This window comes from Mustela putorius, unplaced genomic scaffold, assembly GCF_011764305.1.
Source record: "Mustela putorius furo isolate JIRA1106 unplaced genomic scaffold, ASM1176430v1.1 tig00000592_pilon_pilon_pilon, whole genome shotgun sequence".
Lineage (NCBI taxonomy): Eukaryota > Metazoa > Chordata > Mammalia > Carnivora > Mustelidae > Mustela > Mustela putorius.
The window spans coordinates 12,043,568-12,065,296 of NW_025421426.1; the positions used below are offsets into that span (position 1 = coordinate 12,043,568).

At 53.4% G+C, this 21,729-nt stretch overlaps 1 protein-coding gene and 1 long non-coding RNA gene across 17 annotated transcripts in view; one reads left to right on the forward strand and one right to left on the reverse strand.

The window, feature by feature from the left end:
- The window catches only part of PTPRT (protein tyrosine phosphatase receptor type T), a 1,056,651-nt gene that overhangs the window by 1,010,363 nt on the left and 24,559 nt on the right, over positions 1-21,729 (forward strand). For 6 of the 12 annotated variants that reach the window (XM_045082202.1, XM_045082203.1, XM_045082204.1 and 3 more), the window contains 8 exons: positions 906-1,003; positions 3,299-3,358; positions 4,075-4,191; positions 8,442-8,596; positions 11,895-12,030; positions 14,112-14,261; positions 15,878-16,051; positions 19,885-20,016. In XM_045082202.1, the coding sequence (XP_044938137.1) occupies positions 906-1,003; positions 3,299-3,358; positions 4,075-4,191; positions 8,442-8,596; positions 11,895-12,030; positions 14,112-14,261; positions 15,878-16,051; positions 19,885-20,016 (1,022 nt within the window). The remainder of the gene's footprint in view (positions 1-905; positions 1,004-3,298; positions 3,359-4,074; positions 4,192-8,441; positions 8,597-11,894; positions 12,031-14,111; positions 14,262-15,877; positions 16,052-19,884; positions 20,017-21,729) is intronic. The other 6 variants (XM_045082207.1, XM_045082210.1, XM_045082211.1 and 3 more) reach the window with 1 other exon arrangement.
- The window catches only part of LOC106005272, a 198,836-nt gene that overhangs the window by 15,650 nt on the left and 161,457 nt on the right, over positions 1-21,729 (reverse strand). The window lies entirely within an intron of this gene.

Sequence of the window (21,729 nt, forward strand, 5' to 3'; positions counted from 1 at the left end):
TAGCTTGTTTAAAGTAATGATACTTCCGGGGCGCCTGGGTGGCTCAACGGATTAAAGTATGATACTTCCGTATTATAGAAAATTACGCAGTGAACATGTACCATGCTTGGTAAGAATTTTTAAGAGCATGCAAAATGTATATAATAATGCCTATAATAATTTACTTATTACAGCAAATGCATATGTATAAATACATACACACATACATATATGCATATATACACACATACATATACGGGAAAAGGCTATTGAGATTTTTATATCAAACACCTATATTTCTTTTGTAATTGTAAAAGGGATGAAGGCCCAGGACATTGAAAGAGAAACTTCCAAGGAAATTGCTTCGGACTCTCAGATCCTATCTCCCTCTCCTTGTCCATTACTTCTCCCTCCCTCTGTTGGGGCTCCAGGGGAATGCTCCCTGTGTTTGTCAAGCTCAAAATCAGGCCTGTCCGGTCTGCACTGTGAGCGTCCCGCTCCCGGCAGCTTTCTGTCCTCCCCCCTGCCCCCTGAAACCCCAATTTCCTCCCTGACTCTCATTGAGGTCCTAGGGCCCGTATCTTATGAAAACTGCCTTAAGCTCTATTATTAACCCATAATATAGTCCCTATAAGGTGATAGATGGGGGCAAATGGGGCTGGGGGACAGCCCCTGAGCAGGACAGAGGAGGGAAGAGGAAAGGCTGTGGGTGTTTCCATGGGTGCTGCAGACCGTGCTAGTTTGGAATGCCGCTTTGCTTTTCTGCTCCGGCCCCGGTCTCAGCGACTTGGGTGTCCCAGCGGGGATCATCCGGCCTCGCTCTCGCTCGCCTATGCAGAGCCCGGACGGACCACCCAGGAGGGACAGCCTCCTGGCTGCCTCATTGCACTTGTGGTCTTTGACCCTGTCACCTTCTCTGTCCTCAGGTCCGATGCAGGAGACTGTCAAGGACTTTTGGAGAATGATCTGGCAGGAGAACTCGGCCAGCATCGTCATGGTCACGAACCTCGTGGAAGTGGGCAGGGTAAGCCCCTCCCGCAGTTACCTGGACAGAGGTTGCTGGCCCTGTCCTCCTGAGCATCTCTCTGTTCTGTGCCTTATGGCACGTGCCCCTGCTCAACACTTCCCTCGCCACAACCCGCGTGGGAGAAATCCTCAGCCCTGCTTCCCATTCGGGGAATACGGCCTTTCCCTCCAAGTCATCCTTTTCTCCATCCTCGCTCGGTTGATGACGTCATCTCATACCCTTTGGGGCAACGAAAGCCATCAGACATGAACGCTCATCTTCACACCACAAAGCCACAATCCCACTTGCATCTATGACCGTCTTCTCATTCTTCCCCTCTGTTATCAGGGTGAACCATAAAAAAAGGGCCATTTTTGTTGACCCAAATGGTAGACTGTCTGCTGTTCCTAAAGGCTCAGCCTCCTGCGACGGAGGAAGTGACTCTAGCCCCTTCAAAGGCGATCCCAGTGCCTCGAGTCACAGATTCTATGCAAGCATTTTCTCATTTCCCCTGTCACTCGAAAAGCAACTCTTTTTCTCATTGCTGGATTCGTCCCCCGAACATACAAAACATCCTGAGCACCTTCCCCCCGAAAATACAAAACAGGCCAACAAAACGGATTCTCTTGTCCCTGCTTTTCTGCCCAGACTTTGAAGACACACACAGGCTCTGTTTCTCCACCCGTGTTCTCTTCCCCCTTCTCCATGCCATCCACAGTGAGACGGTCGGTATCACCAGCATCCTTCATGTTGACGAATTCAACCACCACTTCTCTCTTCTCATTGAACTCAGTCTCTCAGAGCATCCGACCTTTTGCTTCCCTTACCTCTAACACCTTGATAGCCCTCAGGGTTCAGGCCTTGGCCTCCTGCTCTGCTCTATCTCGACTCCGTCCTACGTTGTCCTTAGCTAATCCTAGGGCTTGGAGATGGGACTGCTATGCCCGGCTTGCTTTCGCTCACTTGGTAAACTGCGGTTATGTGGGTGGGTGGGCTGTTGGGTTGAAAGGCAGGGTGCACAACACCAGAAGAAAGAGGGCTTCTCTACTTAGCATAGGAACTAACTGGAGAGTGGCCAGGTAAGTTTTTGTTTTGGCGAAGGACCAGATAACCCGTTAAAATAAAGAGTCCTGGCCTCCAAGATCATGGGAGAGAGAATCTGGGCTGTCTTCATAATCAGGAGAGGGCTGTGAACATCTCGTGGCCTCAAAGGGTTCTGGGGCCAGCAGAGACTTTATCTTGAGCCCTCTCTCACTTTGTCCTATCCCCAGCTTTACAGATGAGGAAACAGCCCCAGAGGGGCTGGAGCACCTTACCCCTTAGTCCTCTAGCCAGAGCCCAGCCGTGATCTCTGACTCTTAACTCTCCTGCTAGTATCATGGCCCCTCCACTCACCACTGCTCCCCAAGGACCCAGACCCGGAGAGCAGCTACCACAGACAAAAAGGCCCGGCTAGGATTTAAGAATTCAGAAGCAAACTCCACCCTGTTCTATAAAATGGCCCATCTTGGAGACAGATTCCCTCGACGGACAGATCACGAATCTAATTTGGATCTGGGGAGGCAACAGGGGAGCAGTCTCTTGACGGAACTCCTGCTGGGAGCCAACCACTGTGCCTGACACTCCCTGTGCATTTTTTTCATTTTGACTCTGACCATTGCACGGGGCCATGTTTCTGGTAATTATCCGGGTGGCCTGGCTTTGCATCCCGGCTCCATCCCTTCCCGACCCTGGACAGCTTTCTTAGCCTCCCGATGCTTCTGCTTCCTCATCCGTAAAACAGGGTGATAATCATGTCTGTAAAGGTCGTAGTGATAAGCGATTAAAATAATACATGGAAGGAATTCGTAGCACACTCAGCAAGCGGTGTGGGATGCGGCGAGCTGTGAGTGAGTGTTAGCTGCCCCTACGAATAGTTCAGTGGAGCCTCAGAGAGATTTCAGCACTTTTTGGAAGCTGCCAGCTGTTAGAACCCAGCGATGCATCCTTTTGCCTGCCAAGCCTGTTGCGCTATACCAGCGTTTCCCTAAGTGGGTTCCATGGGATGCTAGTCTGCAGGATGCCTAGTGAGAAGAGGGTTCCATGGTTAAATACGTTTGGGAAATGCTCTGCACTTTTTGCCCCTCTCGGAGAGTTGAAAACACTTTAGCGTTAGCACGGTCAACGAGCTGAGGAGTCTTGTAGCAGAGCGGCCTGTTTAACTTTGTTTAATCCAGCATTTCCCAAACTCATTTGACCACAAAACCTTTTTTTGTTTGTTTGTTTTTTTTGTTTCTTGTTTTCTTTTTTTTTTCTTTACCTAACACCTATTAGCACCCAGCGGAACACACTGTGGGAAATGCCACTCTAGGCCGCGCGGCGTCCCCCGGAATGGTAATGCTTTTGTTCTTTTTAGGGGAAAACAGTGATCTCTTTTTCCTCCCGAGGAGTGTGACCTAGAGTCCAGTGTGGGACTGGCTTGTCGCTGGCATCTGCACCCACCGCCCGGGCAGGGAGCCTTTGTGCAGACGCTTCCCTTTGGGTCCCGCTCCTTGCATCCATCTCCCAGCGGAGAGCCTTTCTCCTTCTGGCCCCCGGTTACCACCTCTGGATGTTAATGACCCTCTCCCCACCCCCTCCGCTTCCCACCTGTGATTTCTCATCTCTGTTCCGCTGATGCTGCCCCCCACCCCCACCCCCACCCCACCTGATCTAGCAGAAAGAGGGCTCAGCCAGAGGTAGAACACCGGCCCGGTGACCTGGGACCAGGTGCCGGACCTTCCAACTCGAGCTTTGTTTCCATCTGTAAATGGGGTGACACCACCTGCCTATCTCACCTCGATTGATTTGCTCACCTAGTGTGATAATGGACTTGGAGATTTTAAGGAGCTCTGCCGAAGAAGGTACTACCATTATTCCTAACGGCTCCAGTTCCTTTGGGAGAGGGCATGGCCCTGTGCGGTTTGCCAGTCCCTGGCGAGCTGACAGCCCCTTGGACCGAAATTCCACCCAAATCGCCCTCGGGTTTATCGGAACAGGAAGGCCGGATGAGGCGGCTACTTGCGCTCAGCCATACACTCATCCGTCCTTGTCTCTGTCTTTCCCTGCAGGTGAAGTGTGTGCGATACTGGCCGGATGACACGGAGGTCTACGGGGACATTAAAGTCAGCCTGATTGAGACTGAGCCCCTGGCCGAGTACGTCATACGCACCTTCACCGTCCAAAAGGTAAGCTTCCCAGCAGCTGCCCACCCTGTGTCTGCCACCAGGGACAGATCAGCAATTGAGTTGATGTGGATCCTGTTCCAGAGGCTGCCCTCCTCTAGCAGGAGTGACAAACTGAATTCAGCAGGCAAACAAATGGACTAAATGCCATATGGTGATAAAAGCTGTGGAAGAAACCTGCCACGAGTGAAGACAAGATGAGGTGGTCAGAGGGGGCTTCCTGGAGGAGGAGGCATTCAGGCAGCCAAAGGAGAATGAGAAAGTCAGCTGAGGGAAGAACAGGAGGAACCCTATGCCAGGCAGAAAGAAACAAACATACAGAGTCACAGGGAAAGAAGATTTCCGCATGTTCCAGGCCTATGGTTTTCAACTGGTGGTGATTTTGACTCCTGGGGGATGTTTGGTGATGTCTAGGGACATTTTTAGTTCTCAAAGCTGAGGAAGGAGGGGTGCTGCTGGCATCTGTGGATGGAGGCCAGCAATGCTGATGAACACCCCACAATGCTCAAGACACCCAGCCCCCAGCAACAGAGGATTATCTAGCCCCAAATGTCCATGACGTCAGGATTGAGAAGTGCTGGTCTAGACATTGAAAGGAAGCTGGGCTGGCAGAAGCTTGATAAGCAGGAACAAGATAGCAAATAAGATTTATCATTTAATTCCTTTTATGATATCACTAACATTTATTGAACAATTACTAAAGCAGGTGCTTTTCTAAGTGCTTTGCGTACATGACGTCATTGAATCCAACAACCTCTTGAGAAAGGTACTATTATTACTCCCCGCCCCTTTTTTTGTACTCCCATCTTATAGGGGAAGAAAATTAGGCACAGAGCATGTGTGTCATTTGTCCCACATTGCCCAGCTGCAAGCTGGCTAAACCACATTCCCACCTCAACCCCTGACTTGAAGCTCAATGCCCCTTCCACTTACTCTATACTTGCCATTTTCTGGAAGCATCCACACTGATGGACCAAGTAGCCACAGAGCCAGCAATGCAGAAGCACTGGGGATTCACTGCTCTGAGAGCTGTGCTATTGGGGTTCAGACAAGTCCCTGGGAGGACCAAAGCAGGCACATACTCGGGACAGCAAGTGCACGCATGGTTGATACGGGCACACTACCCCTGGCAGCCTCCCCGCCGTGGCACCCCCACCCCCACCCCAAGCCTCATGCTTTTAAAGGCTTGTGTCTGCAGACTCAAGTCGAAGAGCCAGGAGCAAAGGGCTCTTCTCCATGACAACAGGTACACCAATGTGGCCTTAGGTCAGGTTCCTTGGAAGCAGAGCCTGAGACAAGGATTTGGGTACAGATGGTGTATCCAGGGACCACTCTCAAGAGAAACTTACAGGAGAGGGAGAGAGAGAGGAGGGAGAAGAGGAAGGACCTGGGCAAGGACAGAGTCTTCAGCGGAGTCTAACCTAGGCCTGATCTGCAGGGGCTGCCAGAGCAGGACCTGTACCCCAGATGTGGCCCCCTTGCTTCCATCTGCTCACTGACTGTGGACCAGCCACTGAGAGGTCACCTGCAGTGCAAGTCAGATCCTGTGGGCTGAGGGCACTTCTCCAAAAAAGGGGAGTCACTCTCAGCCAGCCCTCCTACAGCAGAGGCCCGGGGAGGCAGACCCCAGAGGAGGATCTGGCATAGATGCAGCTAGTGCAGGGAGTGAGATGAGTAGCAGGGACAGAGGAGCCCATCCTGGGCTCCACATTTGAGCAGGGAGGCCTCAGAGAACCACAGGCAAGTGCTCAGCAAACACTGCCCAGGTTCTTAGCTCAAAATCGGTTCCTGAGCTAGGGACCCAGAAATAGTAGACAGGAAGTGGTGTCTGCCCTTGAAGAGAGCATAGTCCCACCAGGGAGGGAGGAGCCCTGATCCACGACCTCAGTGGAGGTGGTAAGGGCTGGAACAAGAGCTTCCCTGGGCTGAGTGGACCTGGAGAATGGAATGAAACCCTGAGTGTTGCTGAAGCTGTTTCTTCTACTTCAGCTTCTGGGTCGGAGCCTCCATCTGGGCCTTTGTTCACTCCCGCCTGGACTCCTGCCCCAGCCTCCTATGGGGCTCTCTGCCTCCACTCTTACTCCATTTTAGTTTGGGTTTCTGGGAAGCTGAGCCTGCGGCAGGGCTTTGGGTGTGCTTGCTGAAGCTTGAGAAGGAGCTCTGAGAAGGGCAGGGGAGGGGGGAAGGCAGGCGGGGCAGGGCAGGGCAGTGGAAGGAGCCAAGCCAGGACATGCTCTCAGCTGGAGACCTAACTAAGGCAGCTGGGTCCCACGGGAGCTCTGGGGCAGGAGTTCCCCCCGCCCCAGTTGATCCTGTCTTGAGGCAAAAGGGTCCTCTGTTCCTCTGTTAAGGCCACCCAACATCCTAAGTTTGCCCAGGACCGTCCTGGCTTTAGTAGGAAAAGTCCCATGTCCCAGGAAACCTCTCAGTCCTGGGCAGACTCACCAGGTCAGCTGGTCACTCTGCTGTCCTGTCAGCCCCTGAATGCCAGCTGCCCACCCCCACCCCCAAGGGAAGGGGCTCCCCCCTCTGAAGAAGGGGGGGAGCTCTGGGCGTCAGCAGCCAAGACTCAGGAGCTGGAGATGGGGGTCCTGGCCCAGGAATGGGGCTCTAGGAGGGTGCCATCAGTGCCTCCTGCACTGCCCCCCAACATTCCCACTCCACTCCAGGCTCCACATAGCCCCCAACACAACCCTCCCAAAATGCAAGTGTGATGATGCACTTCCCCTTCCGGGCAACCTCCCCAGATCCTCAGTGAGACCCTGTGTGGGATCCAAGGCCTCCCAGCAACAGGCACCCACCCAGCCTCCCACCCACAGTCCCTCTGTCCGCCCTTGCCAGTCTTCCACTTCCCCCCGGGGTGCCCTGTTTGTGATTCTGTGCGTGTGCCATGCTAAGTCCTGTCCCCGTGACGTTACCTGGGCTGCCTCTCTGCCCGGGAGTCCTGCCATCTCTTTGATGGGGCAACACTTAGGCCTTAGTTTCTCATAGTGACTAGGAGTGCAGACTGTGGGGTCCAAGAGCCAGGGTCCAGACTGGGTTACAACTTACGAGTTGTGTGACCTGGTTGTGTTCCTTAACCTAGCTTAGCCTCGATTTCCTCATCCATAAAACAGAGACAACATATGGACTGGTATGAGGATTAAATGAGTTAGTACACCGAAATGTTCAGAAGAGTAATAGGCCTGCAGTCTGTGCTTAATAAATGTTAGCTACTGTTTTCACTATTAATGTACTTCAAGACTCACCTCCTCCAGGAAGCCTTCTCTGATTTCTCCATCCCCAGCTGGGGTTACCTGATGCTCCTTTAAGCACTTCAACAGGTTATCCACTTAGGAGCCTGCCTCTCCATCTAGACCCTGAGTCGCACCAGGGACAGGGACTGTGGCTTTTATTTCCGCCTTCACAGTGCCTAACACAAGGCTTGGCACAGATAACCCTCAGTGAATCTTTCTTAACTGAAAGAATGATCAAACACTCTTCCTATTTGGTTCTCTCTGCATATCTGCAGGAGAGTACAAGGTAGGAGAAAGTAGGTAAGGGCACTGCATAAGCACAGGCCCCGAGGTGACACCTGACTACGGACTGGGCAGAGAAGCGCCCTTAGCCTGCAGGGTGTTACTGAAGAGTGATAGGAGGGGAAGGGGAAGCGACCAGAGCCCCAGGCCCCACTGCCCCCATCAGTCAGAGACGCTCTGCTTTTATTTGTTCCCTGTCTTATTATTCTAAATAAGAATTAAATGAATAGAGGAGTCTGACACATTTTTTTTAAAACTCGAAAGCCATGAAGACAGCGAGGGTCACAGATCCCAGTCACTGAAAGGCCTCGTGTTCCACTGGAAATGACTTGTACTTGGTGTTTAAAACCAACCTTTCTCTGAGTCTGTTCTGCTGAATAGAAGGCCCATGACACCCTTGTCAAAAGGACAAACACTGTGGGTGTGTTATAATGCCCCCTTGGGGATACAGAGTGTACACCAGTCCACTGAAGGCTCTGAGAAGTCCTGCAGCAAAGCCACTACCTCTACATTATCTACTTCTGTGGCTCCCAGACCCAGCAGATTACAGAAGTCACCCTTTGTGGCAACCTTTGCTCACCTGGCAGGATCTTGTCCTCCCCCATGGCAGGGAGGCTGGCTCTGGCCCCTCCATGGCTGGCTTTGCCCCTCCATGTGGCAGCCATGCTCCCCCTGGGTGCTGGGCGGGCATATGGGGGTGGCAGCTGGAGGAACAGAGGCCCCTTCTCTCCTCAGAAAGGCTACCACGAGATCCGGGAGCTCCGCCTCTTCCACTTCACCAGCTGGCCCGACCATGGTGTCCCCTGCTATGCCACCGGCCTCCTGGGCTTCGTGCGCCAGGTCAAGTTCCTGAACCCCCCTGAAGCCGGGCCCATAGTGGTCCACTGCAGGTAAGAACTGGGCTCTAGCTCCAAACAATGCTGCTTCTATGGTGCTGCTGTCAGTGAGGGAGATACATTCTTGCCACCGGCCTTTCTGTCCCCAAGCCCAGCCCAGATCTCAGGGTTGGCTGACAATAATGACAACAACAACAAAGTAATAGTAACAGTACCAGTGAGTATCATGACTGTTACTCTGAAATACTAAAGCCCCCTGGGGATGTGAGCTCACACTGACAGGATCCGTTACATGTGCACTTTGCCCACCCCTCATGCAGCCTGGAGGGGTGGGCACTAGCTTCCTTCCCATTCTACAGATGAGAACATTGAGGTGCCAAGAAGGTGGACCATTTGCTCGGGTCACGCAGGTGTAGGCCAGTGGCGCCGGGAGTGGACAGGTTTTTGTCCAGAGGCTTGCCCTCGGCTGCGTGCCACAGCAGCGGGGAGCCTCCGTGGAAGCGTGCAGCTCTTCAGTTCTGTTATTTTAAAAATCAATTGCTGGCCTGCAGGGTCCTTAACAGAGAGTAAATGGACAGCGCCAGGCTTCACCTTATTATGGAGAAGAGGTATTTCCAGCTCTGACCTAGAAAGTCGCATGGGGAGTGACTGGCGTGTCTTCCAGTCCTCCTAAATGGAGATGAAGTGTCATGTTAAGGTCATTAAAAATTGGACCAGACCTGAAGGCCAGCTGCCCCACACACTCCTGCCTCCCTCTTCCAGTGTGACCTTGGGCCCAGGCCACCTTTTCAGACCCTGCGCGTTCTTGACTTCAGCCTGCCCTGATGGTGTCCATCTCGGTCAAGGTCCCAAGCGAAGCCAAGGAGAGACTCCACAAACCGCGGGCATCTCAGGGCCGACCTCTTGTCGCTCGACATCTGTGTACCCTCCCCACATGAGCGGGTGGGAATTAGAGACCCCGTTTCACCGATGAGGTCACTGAGGGTTGGCAGGTGACAGTCACCAGCATGTATCCTCTGTTTTACGGCTCATGACAGTTCAAGGACAGTAGAATGTTAGCCCCCCAAGTCCCGTGTCCAAGAGGGCAGCCAGAGCAGGGGTAAGGGAGGAATGGAGATGATTTATCAGCCTCTCCTTGCGTGACAGCCCTGTCTTTCCTCCAGAGCCAGCCAGCCCAACACGACGAGCACAGTGGTCTCCACTCCCGGGGCCATTCTGAAGATGAAATGTGCTGGCTGACCTATACGCAGTGCCTAGGAGAAGTCCTGACAGCTCACGGCACTTAAAAACACTTCCAGTCTCTGCCTCTAATACTTGTCCACTGCCCCAGACTGTTCATTCTTCAGAGCAGAAACCATATCTGCTTATCTTCGGATCCCCACTCCTCATCCCAGCATCCAGTGCTTACTGGAGGCTCCATAAATGTCTGTTGAATAGAAGTGGCTACATTTACTGAGAAATTGCAACATCCGTAGGCATAGGGCTAGGTAATTTACATGCACCCATGCTTTTTCAGCATCATTTCGTGCAATGTACATGTACTGGGCTATCGTCGCGACAGGATGGGTCTGTTTATTATTATCAGCCTTGTTTCATGGTGGTGGTTATTGAAAGCCAGAAAGGTCAAGTCATTTACCCAAGGTCACACAGCTAGTAAGTGGTTGAGCTAGGATTGGGTGCCAGGGGTCTGACCCCAAGTATGATGAGCTACGCTGCTGTGTGAGGCTGGAATACAGCTCAGGTCGTCAGGAGAACCCAGCAGGGAGGCAGGTTGGATGTGTGAGGCTTACAGCCACCAGGCAGGTTGTTCACTGGTGGTAGATACAAGATTCAAAACCAGGTCAGGCTGCTAGTTTTCCCTAACACAGGTGGAGGAGGAGGCTTCAGGAAGAGGCAGATGAGTGGCGGTTTGTGCCCCCTCCTAGACCCTGAGGCCTACTTGCTACATCCCTTCTGGGGGCGTCTGGACTGGGGTGTGGAAATGTATAAATACAAGTCAAACTTCACCACTTTAAACCATGAAATTTTACTAAGAACCAAGACTGCTTCCCATGGGGTTTGTTTTCCAGATCATTGTGGGACTGTTACCCAGTCCCTACTAGCCTGTCCTGCTGGGTTTATGGTCAGCCAGTCCTGCTCTCTTCCTGCTTCATCGCTTGTTTCCCTAGGGGAAGCAAGACGTGAAAGCACAGCCAGCCCGGGCCTCCTGCTAACTTGGCCTTCGCTTCCTAAATTATGTGCACTTAAGGCCAGTGTTCTGTTTGTCTCTGGTTCAGAGCCATGCCTGGAACCCAGCACACATCGGGGAAAGGCTGGTCATGGTCCATGGGTCATGCTGAGTTCTTTTGCTATTTTGTACTTGGCCTGAGATCTTCCTAAAGGAAGCCACCAGTGATTAGAATTGAGCATGTATCAGAATCAGAGTATGTCTACCAGACAAGGGCCTTGGGGCTGTCACCTATTCTAGTTGAAGACTGCTCCTGGCTCACATTCCTGGGAAAGCAGGTGCCCCTGGAGCCAAACCTGGGGCTTGCCACGTGGGACCTCGGATTCACTCTGCCTTTGGGCCCACTCAGAGGATCCGCCTTCCCACCACCTCCCTTCTGTTCCCGCATCTCTCCTTCCTTGCTTCCATCTGTCAGCCTGCTTGCTGACAAAGGGAAAAAGACAGAAGGGGGAGTGAGGAAGACATGTTTATTAGGCATCTCCAGCATGCCAGGCACCATGCCTTGTACGATATAGAGCGGTGAGCTTCACCCACTGGAGGAGGAAACAGCGTGTGGATGTGTTGTCAAAGCATGCGTTTTGTGCTATGACTGTTACTGTATCTAAGAACACAGATCCAAGAGCCAGATGGCTGGGGTGAAAGTCCTACCTCCACAACATGCCAGCTCTGTGACCTTGAGCAAGGTCAGCTCTCTGCGCCTCGCTTTTCTCACCTGTAAAATGGGGTGAGAAACCTCCCAATGCCCTCACAAGGGAGTTAATAGGCAACATTTATAAAAGCACTTAGAACAATGTCTGGCACTTTGTAAGCATTAAATAAGTCCTTGCTAAATGAGGACAACAAAAGTAAGCAGGTTCTGCTAAAACAGCCCCCATGGCAAGCATTGCTCTCCCATTTTACAGAAGAGAGTGCAGAGGCTTTAGGTTCACTCACTTGCTCAGGGTCTCACGGCAGCACTGGGATTCAGACTGTTGTGTCTGACCTCTGCAGCCTGCTGCCCCTCTACAGGGTTCTTGGGGCAGGGCTGAGTGGTTGGTGGAGGCAGGGAGGTCCCGCCTCCCTACGCCCTCCCTACCCCCCACCCCCCGCTCTGAGGTCTCTAACAGACACTGTCCTCTCTTCCAGTGCTGGAGCCGGGAGGACCGGCTGCTTCATCGCCATCGACACCATGCTCGACATGGCAGAGAACGAGGGGGTAGTGGACATCTTCAACTGTGTGCGTGAGCTCCGGGCCCAGAGGGTCAACCTGGTACAGACGGAGGTGAGTCCTGGGGGACTGAGCAGGCCCGCGAGCTGCAGCCCTGGCCCAGGAGAAGCAGGGTAGAACAGACACCCATGAGTGGGGACATCCTATAGAAAGAGACATGGGGGTGAGAGAAGTAGAGAGAGGGCACACCTGACTTGCTACGCTGGGACCACAGGAGAAGCTAGGACACAGCTGCTGACCCTGGGGTCCCACAGTGCAAGCACTTGCATCAGTGGGGGTGAGTTCCCCAGCTCTGAGGGCATCCAAGCAGGGACCGAATGGCAACTTTCAAGGATTCTTTGAATAGTATTCCTGCCCTGGGGGAAGGAGAAGACAGAGAGGGATTGGCACTTCCTGAATGCCTACTGTGTGCCAAGCACAGTCCCTGCTGGAATGACTTCACCAACAAAATTATTGAGTACTTGGGCTGGGTTCTAGGGATTCCAAAGGAGATAACACATAGCCCCTGTTCTTGGAGGGAAAAGCAAACCTTCAGGCGTCCCTCTGTTCCTGTAGAGAGCCCAAGACCCAAGGGAAATGGGAGGAGTTCATCTTTATTGTTGAGCACCTACTATGTGCCGGGCATCATGCTAGGTCCTTTATATTCGGGATATTATGTGTATTCCTCACAATAAGCCTATGGGGCGGCTCCTACTAGTATTCCCATTTTACAGATAAAGGGCCCCCAAGTCCTCACACAGGTGGACAGTGGTGGAACCTGGGTGCATGTGACCCCAAGGCCCATGCACTTTTCCCTGAACCATACTCTCTTGTTAGGCAGCCTTTTCTGCCCACCCTACTCCTCAAAGCCATGGCTAATTCTTCTTATAATGAGCCCATTGCCTGGTTCTAGGGAAGGCTGTGGGTACCCAGGCAGGCAGCTAGGGCAGATAAGAAGCTATGTCCTTCATCGGTCCTGCAAAGGGAAGTTTTGGATGTGTGCCTGGCCAGGCACTGCCGGCTCTGTGGAGAATCCCCCCACTTATAAGCATATACACATAAGAGCCCACTGTGGGCTCTGAGCTAACTTCCACAGACTAGCATCTACACTCGGAGAGGCTGCAGGAGAGCGGAGTGGCTGCTTTCTCTGTTCCCAGATTTAAGCTTGCGGAAGACAGGCTCACTGGCTGGCACTAGACACGGGGTCCCTGCTGTCTGTGCAGAGACAGGCATTCAGATCAATCATCGTGATGCATCTGGATAAGTGTTTGATGTAGAGATGAGCCAAGTCACTCAAACGTTGGTTAAGGGCCTGGGGACAATAGCAACAGCTTCCACCTGGTGGGTTTGCAGAAGACTTTCCAGAGGGAATGAAGCCGAGGGGCCATAGCAACAGGGGCACGGGGTTCCAGGGGAAGAGAACAGCAGGAGCCAAGGACACAGGTGGCAGAGGGGCCCAGAGGTCGGGAGCAGACCCTGAGACAAGGCATGTGGTTGATTTGGGAGGCGATCCCAAGACTCACAGGTTGGAAAGCAAAGAGAAGGAAAGGAAGCCAGGCCGTGTGACATCGCTGAGGGGATTTGCAAGCTGTTTCACCCTGTGGACACCTGGAGCTCAAGCCTGCTCGGAGCCCTGAGGGAGTAGGGAACATGCCCTCCCAAATATCCTACCTGGGACAGAAGGAGCTTAGGTGTTTCTGCCCCAAGTCTCTGGTGGACACTGTTTGAAGGTTCCTTCCCGGAGCGCTGACTCTCCAGCCTTGCTGGCTGGCCCTGGGCACAGCCCCAGTGTGCTCCTGGGAACAGAAGAAATCCCTCAGCACGAATCTCAGGTGCTCAAGGTTAGCAGCCTCCAAGGTAGAGGCAACAGCCAAGGGGCAGAGGCAGGCACCATTAGCCCGTGCTGCGGCAGGTCCAGAAGTTTCTAACTGTCATCTGTGACTATACTGCTCGGTCCCACAACGTAGTCTCACCTTTGCGCAGGGAGCTTGGGAAGAATCAGGGAAGCTTGGCCCTTTGGGGTTGGAGAGGAAGCCGTGATGCGGCTATGCAAATCCTGCCCATCCTTCCCAGCCATGGGGTTACATCTGGGCAACATATGCCCAGGCCACTCTTCTTCTCACCCAGACCCCTCTCTCCCCTCCATGGCGTGGCAGGAACAGTACGTGTTCGTGCATGACGCCATCCTGGAAGCGTGCCTGTGCGGCAACACCGCCATCCCCGTGTGCGAGTTCCGCTCTCTCTACTACAACATCAGCAGGCTGGACCCACAGACCAACTCCAGCCAGATCAAAGACGAATTTCAGGTAAGAGCAAGGCCTGGGCTCGGTGACCCAACCAACTTCAGTGGCACTGAGAACATTCGTGGCGTTTTCTTTGTGAGAACGGATAAGCCCAGTGCTTCCAGTGTCCGAGGCTCTAGAAAGCTGCAGAATGAATTCCAGAACATTCCACGCACAACCGTGAACCGCTATGAACCAATCACTCGATGACTGTTGACCCTTGTTTTTTAACTAAGATCCTGTGTTTGAACGAATGGAGTTCTAGCTAGTGTGATTTGTGGGTGGAGACGAGTTTCTAAACACAGGTGTGAGTTTCATGCCCCACCATCCCTAGAGGGACTCGGGTTTTTTTGCCATTTCTGTACAATTGGAGTGTGTGTGTCCTAGATCCTCCCTACTACCCAGAATGGGGTCTGGAGGCCAACACCATCAGCTGCACCTGGGAGTTCATCAGAATGTAGCATCCTGGGTCCCACCCACAGCTTCTGAACCAGAGTGTGCAGTGTAGCAAGATCTCCAGATGACTTGTCTGCACACGAGACTTTGAGAAGCACCGTCCCATAGCTCAGATCAGCTCAGATGTAGCACATCTGTACCTTGCAGCCCAGGTAGCCAGAATGGTGGCATCTTGGTCTGGAGGCCTGGACATGAATCACTGCGTAAGCCAAGAGTCCAGCCTTTTGTTCTCAGGTCTGTGCAGGGGTCATCCCTCGGCAACAGGAGCTGAGAACCAGGCAGCAGGAAGCAAGGGAGTTCCAGAAATTGAGGTGCAAGTCCTCAGCCCATGATTCCACAGGCAGATATCCCAGCCAGCCAGTACCCCTGTGCTCCCTCCAAAGGAAGCTTTACTGATTGGGAGGGGAGAGATGGAGGCCAGAGCCCCCTCCTGGGTGCACCTAGCATCTGGTCTCCTGGCTGGACGATTCAGCTCTGGCCCCACGCTTGCAAGACTCACTCCGCAGAACCCACTACACTCCTAGATCTTGCCCCCTGGGAGTCTCTCACCCATCCTGAGCAGTTCGTTCTAAAAGCCACTGTCTAGGGGCGCCTGGGTGGCTCAGTGGGTTAAGCCTCTGCCTTCGGCTCAGGTCATGATCCGGGGGTCCTGGGATTGAGCCCTGCATCGGGCTCTCTGCTCAGCAGGGAGCCTGCTTCCCTTCCTCTCTCTCTGCCTGCCTCTCTGCCTACTGTGATCTCTCTCTCTGTCAAACAAATAAATAAATAAAATCTTTATAAAAGCCACTGTCTCTGAGAGGAGCATTGGGCAAATCCTTTCCCTCCTTCCAGGACCCTTCAATGGAGGCATAAACACTGCCCCCACCCACCCCCACCCTCTGACTCCCTGGCTGACCCACCCTTTACTAAGATGAGCAGGTTGGCAGCCTGTGTCTGCTCTGCGCATGGGCATGCTGCCTCTGTAGCCTTGGCATCAGGGTGTCATACAGTCCCGATAGGGAGATGGCAGCACGTCACATGGAGAGGAACAAGCCCTGGGGTGGGGGCGGGATGGTGGGACGACTGGAAGGCCAAGCTTGGAGGATGGAGATAGGATGGGGTAGGCGGAGTTTGAACTTCACCATCTGCTCTATTTGAGGCACATGGCTGAGCAGTGCCTACCTGTCTGTCTTTGTGCCCTACAGACCCTCAACATCGTGACCCCCCGAGTCCGGCCCGAGGACTGCAGCATTGGGCTCCTGCCTCGGAATCACGATAAGAACCGGAGCATGGATGTCTTGCCTCTGGACCGCTGCCTGCCCTTCCTTATCTCGGTGGACGGAGAGCCCAGCAACTACGTCAATGCCGCACTGATGGACGTAAGCTGAGCCCTGGCTGGCACTCACTGGGAAGTTCCTTCTAGGCGGAGATGGCTGGAGCCCAGGGCACCGACACCCCTCGCCACCACCCCGCGGCAGCCTCTCCTTGCTCCTGATCTTCTGGCCCTAAGACCTTTGCTTCCCCGAAGGCTCTGGTCCGAACCTATAGACAAGCTGTGTTCTGGACTCTTTGCTCCCATATCAGCCTGGAAAGAATGCACCCAAAGCATAAAGTGTGTGTCCATGACGTCACAGTGCAGGCCTGCCTAGTCCCCTCTCCTGCTGCCTAGAGAGCTGACTCTCAGCCCTCCGTTCAGTTCAGGAAACATTCTCTATGCCAGGCCTTGGCCTGAGCCCTGGGAATACAGGACGGTACAGACATAGGTTCTGCCCTCGAGGGGCTCCCAGGCAGGTTCCCAGATAACTCCTGTGCAGAGGCAAGATTGAGACTGACAGGTTACTGGACAAGTGATGGGATGTGGCAGAGGGGGCACAGAAGGGGACAGGACGTGTTTCTGACTGTCCCATCAGGGGCACTGTCTCCTGTTTTTTCAGCATCAAGTCCAAGAAGGGCACTCCCTCCCTGACCTGGTTGAGGAATCATGACCCTAATGAGGAGGTCACGTCCTTGCTCCTGACTCGCAGGCTTCCCCACTGGCCCTTCATCTCCTTCCAGTGGTCATCCCTCCACCTTCTGGAGGTAGAGATGTTTGTGGCAGGAAGGAGCCATGGATCATCTGGTCTCATCCTTGTACTTTTCAGCAAAGGAAACTGAGGCCAGAAAGAGGAAGAGACTTGCTCAAGGTCACTGGGAAAGCTAGAGCCAGAACCCAGAACTCACACTCTAGAACATTCCGTGGGCCTTCCCCACAGTGTGTGCAATCCAGGAAGACACAGACGTCTTGCCTCCCGAGGCTCCAGATCAAGAATATCATTGCCTGATTGGAGATAAGCCCTTCCAGGTCCCCCTCCCTACCCATGTCCAAGGTCACAACCATGCAGCCCACATGGACTTCCCGTCTCCCTCAGAACAGGCAAGAATATAGAGTGTTTTCTCTTGGGGTTAAAGCCAACTATCTCTCTGACCTCTGATCCTCCTGAAACTCTCCCCAAGGGCCCTCAGTGTTGGAGGCAGGGCGGTGACAGGAGCTTAGTGCCTATCAGCTCTTTCGGGTCCTGCCCTGGCCTCTGCCCATGGGGGGTGCCCAGCTCCTCCACGGACACCCTTCTATGGGTCCAGAAGCAGGGAGCTTTGTCCTGGTCAGATCAAATAGCTGGAGGTGGAGGGGAGACCTCTGGCTTTAGCTTAGGGCCCTCCAAGATCAATGTGTGCATGTATGTGTATGTGTGCGTGTGCGTGTGTGTGTGTGTGTGTATGGCAAGAGTTGGAGCCTGGGGGTGTAATCACACTTCCAAGTTCCTCATTGCTTTTTCTCCCACTTGTCCCAATTCCCTCTCCTTGACTTCCTCATCTATGCAAGGATCAAACATGCTTCTGGCCTCTACTTAGTAGGTTAGATGCTGCCTGGAGCCAGATGCCTTCTGCCAAGCTCTGATGCTGATTGTGTTCTCTTTGTCCACGGGGCATTTCTCCTGTGAGCCATCACCGGGCCTTTGCCTTTCTTACAAAAAAAAAAAAAAAAAAAAAGTCCTTATCTGTATTCCAGTTCAGTCTGTGCATTATCTGGTAACCATAGCAGCTTTTCTCCTAGCAGAAAAATATGAAGTCCTCTGGGTTAATTTTTAATGTTTCCCCTGGTAAAAGATGATGTTATCCATGAAATGGATTGCCGGCTGATCCCCGAAACCCGGCAGAAGCGCGGATCTCGAGCATATTTTCAGATAAGGCTTTGTCAGGCATGCTGGCCTAATAGAGCATTTATCACAGAGACAAGGAAAAAGGAAAGAGAACTAACATTCGCTCAGTATTGGGCACCATGTCAGAGCCTGGACTTATCCTGACTCATTCTGTATTTGGGTGTTATTGTCCCCACTTTCTGGATCAAATACTGAGGCCCAGAGTATTTGCATGACTGTCTCCAGGTTGACTGACTCAGAAAGGGTGAAGCCTGGGTTCTATCTTTTGACTCTTAAAATCGAGATTTTTTTTCCATGTCTAGAAATGGCTCAAAGACCTGCTATCTGCCTCTAGAGTTTGGCTTTTGGGGAAACTAAATATTGCCCGCCCAGGCCACCTCCATCCTTGGATCATCCCATTGGTCAGAAGACCCTTGGAAGGGGTGCCGGGTGGCTCAGTAGGTTAAAGCCTCTGCCTTCCACTGGGATCATGATCTCAGGGTGCTGGGATCGAGCCCCGCATCAGGCTCTCTGCTCAGCAGGGAGCCTGCTTCCCTCTCTCTCTCTGCCTGCCTCTCTGCCTACTTGTGATCTCTCTCTGTCAAGTAAATAAATAAAATCGTAAAAAAAAAAAAAAAAAAAAAAAAAAAAGACCCTTGGAAGACAGGACCCTAGTATCTATAAGCCTGCATTTTTTTTTTTTTTTTTTTTTTTTTTTTTTTGCCACCGGGGCATCAAGAGATCATTTATGTAATATGGGTGGCAAAGTGTTTTGCCTGGGTCTTCCCCTCATTTGGATGGGCCTACCCATCCGTCTTCCCTCCCCATCTTCCTGCTGACTCGCCACTCGGCCGAAAATAGCTGTGTCTGCCACAGGGACTATCTCTCAAGAAAGCTTGTTAAGAAGATAAGCTGTGGACAGTCTCTGGTTTCACAGGCCACTAAAGGAGAAGCCCTCCAATCTTTCCAAACACCATCTTACAAGATACTGTAGTAAAGAGGGGCCAGTCAAAGCTTCCCACGTAGCCCAGATTTTCACAGGCTGTTTTCTGTGGGCCTGTTTCCCCATCCGTAACATGGAACTGAGTGGATTCATTTGTTTGCTGGACCTGTTTTGGGGGGGGGGGTCTCAGGTGCCAGCCCCAGCACCAGTGCCAAGGATAAAGAATCATGTCAGGGATGTTTCTGTCCTACCAGTGGGCTCACAGCTCATTCACGTGCACCAGTCTTTTCCCAAACACAAATCTCATTCACTCTGCGTGACAGCTATCCCCCAAATGGGACTTGTGATTCCCATTTTCCAGATGGTGGACCTCTTAGAAAGGTCTAATAACTTGCCAGGGCTTAGTACCAAAAAAGAGCTGTACAAATAAATGATGGATGGATGGATGGATGGTTGGATGGATGGGTGGTTGGTTGGATGCATGATAACCTACAAGTCAGAAAGCTGGATTTGAACCCCAGTTCTGTCTCATGCGAAAACCCGAGCCTTCCACTGCCCATTGTCTCACAACACACCATGTCCATCTTCTGACAGGCCAGCTCCACCCTCATTCTGACCCTGGGGCAGGAGTGAGCCTCCTGCAATACAGGAGGCTCTCTGTCTTGGGCTGAGCCACCCCCTCCTCCAGCATTGTGGGCACAGAAACACAGATATCGCCAATGTCCCAGGAGGTGCTTTGGGCAGCAAAGCAGCAAATCTGCTTCCAGAATCTTTCATTTCATATTGTAATAATGATTATTTGCTGAGCTCCAAAACATAAATAATTTATTTGGATAATCCCCAGCCGAGTGACACTTTCCTAATGAAATGTCTTAGTTTAGAGGAGAATGAGTTCGTTATGAGAAGGCCCCCTTGGCCACTGGGGGCACCCAGAGATGCCAGAACTAGTAGGTGTCTTAGGCAATCTGTTTGGCAGGCTCGGCGGGGGTGAGGGGGTGGGCGGGGGGGCTCTGGCCGTCATCCAAGCCTCCTCACCATCAGAATATCTCTGCTGGGTGTGTCTTTTATGAAGCCTATGTCATTCCTTTGTCAGAGCCACAAGCAGCCTGCTGCCTTCGTGGTCACCCAGCACCCTCTCCCCAACACCGTGGCAGACTTCTGGAGGCTGGTGTTCGACTACAACTGCTCCTCCGTGGTGATGCTGAATGAGATGGACACCGCCCAGGTAGGAGGACTGCAGCTGCCGCCCAGGTGTTCAGGCGCGTTTGGGCAGCCTTGCCCGAGGGTTGGAGGGAGAGCCTGAGAGTCAGCGCATGCCGCCTCCGCCCGACCGAGCAGCCTGTGGACAGGTCTGGCTGGCTTCGAGCACCAAACCAGCCTGTCCTGCTGCCAGCAGAGGCTGGTGGTCTTATGCCCCGCCACCTCCCACTCTGCATCCTCTCATTTCCAGCAATGACTCCCTAGTTGGGGGCTTTGCCCAGCCCTCTTCCCCAGTCTGGGGCCAGATTCTGTTGCTCCATCTGCCAGGCACTGATCAGGGTCTTGCTTCAAATCCCACTGAGCACACCAAGCCCAGAGGCTCCCAGAGCCTCCCCAGCTCCCAGCACCTCCAACCTGCAGAAGAGCCTGAGGCCTGGCCACACCCAGCCAGCCAGGCAGCCTAACCCCTGGGAGATGCAGCCCACACTGATAGAGTTGGAGCTCAGACCTTGGACCCTTGGCCCATGAGCCACCGTGAGGACTCTGGTGTCATCACACAGGGCTCTTGTGTCCAGACAGACTTCATGCCTTAGCCCCCCGGGGTCTGACAGCTCCAAGCGTCACATGCCTACAGCATGTTCCAGTGCTCGGGACACATCATGGGAAAGCTTCTGGAGCCCGTGCCCCTCCACAGCAGGGCAGGCAGTCCTAGGTGGGACAAGTGGGAATGGCCTTTCTGGTGTTTGAAAAGTGGTGTCTTGAAAGAAACTCAGGGCACCTCAGCGCACTCCTGCGTGCGTGCCGGCCTTGTGTGGGAATGAAATACAGTGGGTCTGAGCTGTGGTCTCGGCCCTGCGGGGGCTCCCAGCCTTGCTACAGAGACCGATGAGCAAATTGTCCCGAGCTCGTGTGGCAGCGCCGTAATAGAGGTCAGCCGCGAAGTGCTGTGCTGGCCGGGAACAGGGAGCAATTAATTCTGCCCAGAGGGTGACGGAAGACTTCAAAAAGAAGGTGACTTTGGCCTTGAAGAAGGCAGCAGAGGTTTGAGGGTGTGAGGCTGAGGGAGATGGGAAAAAGCCCTCTGTGAGCAGAGGGAATGGGGGCGGCGGTGGGGGGGGGGTGACTGTGTGTGGCCTGTTTGCACAACAGCTGGGGTCGCAGTGGGGCTGGGGTCTGTTGGGAGCCGGACGAGGGAGGTGAGGCTGGAGAGTGCGACAGGGCGCAGCGGGGGCTGCGACAGAGTTGGGCCTTGGCTTGCCAGGATGCTTACTTTGTTAGCACCAGAACCCTTTCCTTGACTAAAACGCTCATGCAGGCGGGCGCAGTGAAGGCAACAGCTCTCACCTAGCGTTGCTCCTGCTGAAGCCGCCTGGGTGGGGGCTGGGTCCCTCCCGAACACCCACCCCCACCCCCCACCACCGCCAGTGCTTCTTGAAGAGTCAGGACTCTGGGTGCCTTTGTGAAGCCCCGGGCTTCCCGGGAGCACTGTGAGACAGCACTTGCTGTCCAGCGGGGAGAGATATAGCTCTTGGAAGCCCGGGTATGGCTAAGTTCTCCTTAGAAAGCCGCATCTGGGGATCCACGAAGAGGAGAAGCTGGAGGGAAACCTGCCAGCCAGGAGATGGTAGAGGAGGATATTGCAAATGCCCCGAAAAGCGAGGTGGGGGTCTGAACTGAGGGGGTGGCTGGGCGGGCCGGACAGCAGGGCTGGGATGGGGGAGCTGGGCTTCCAGATCCA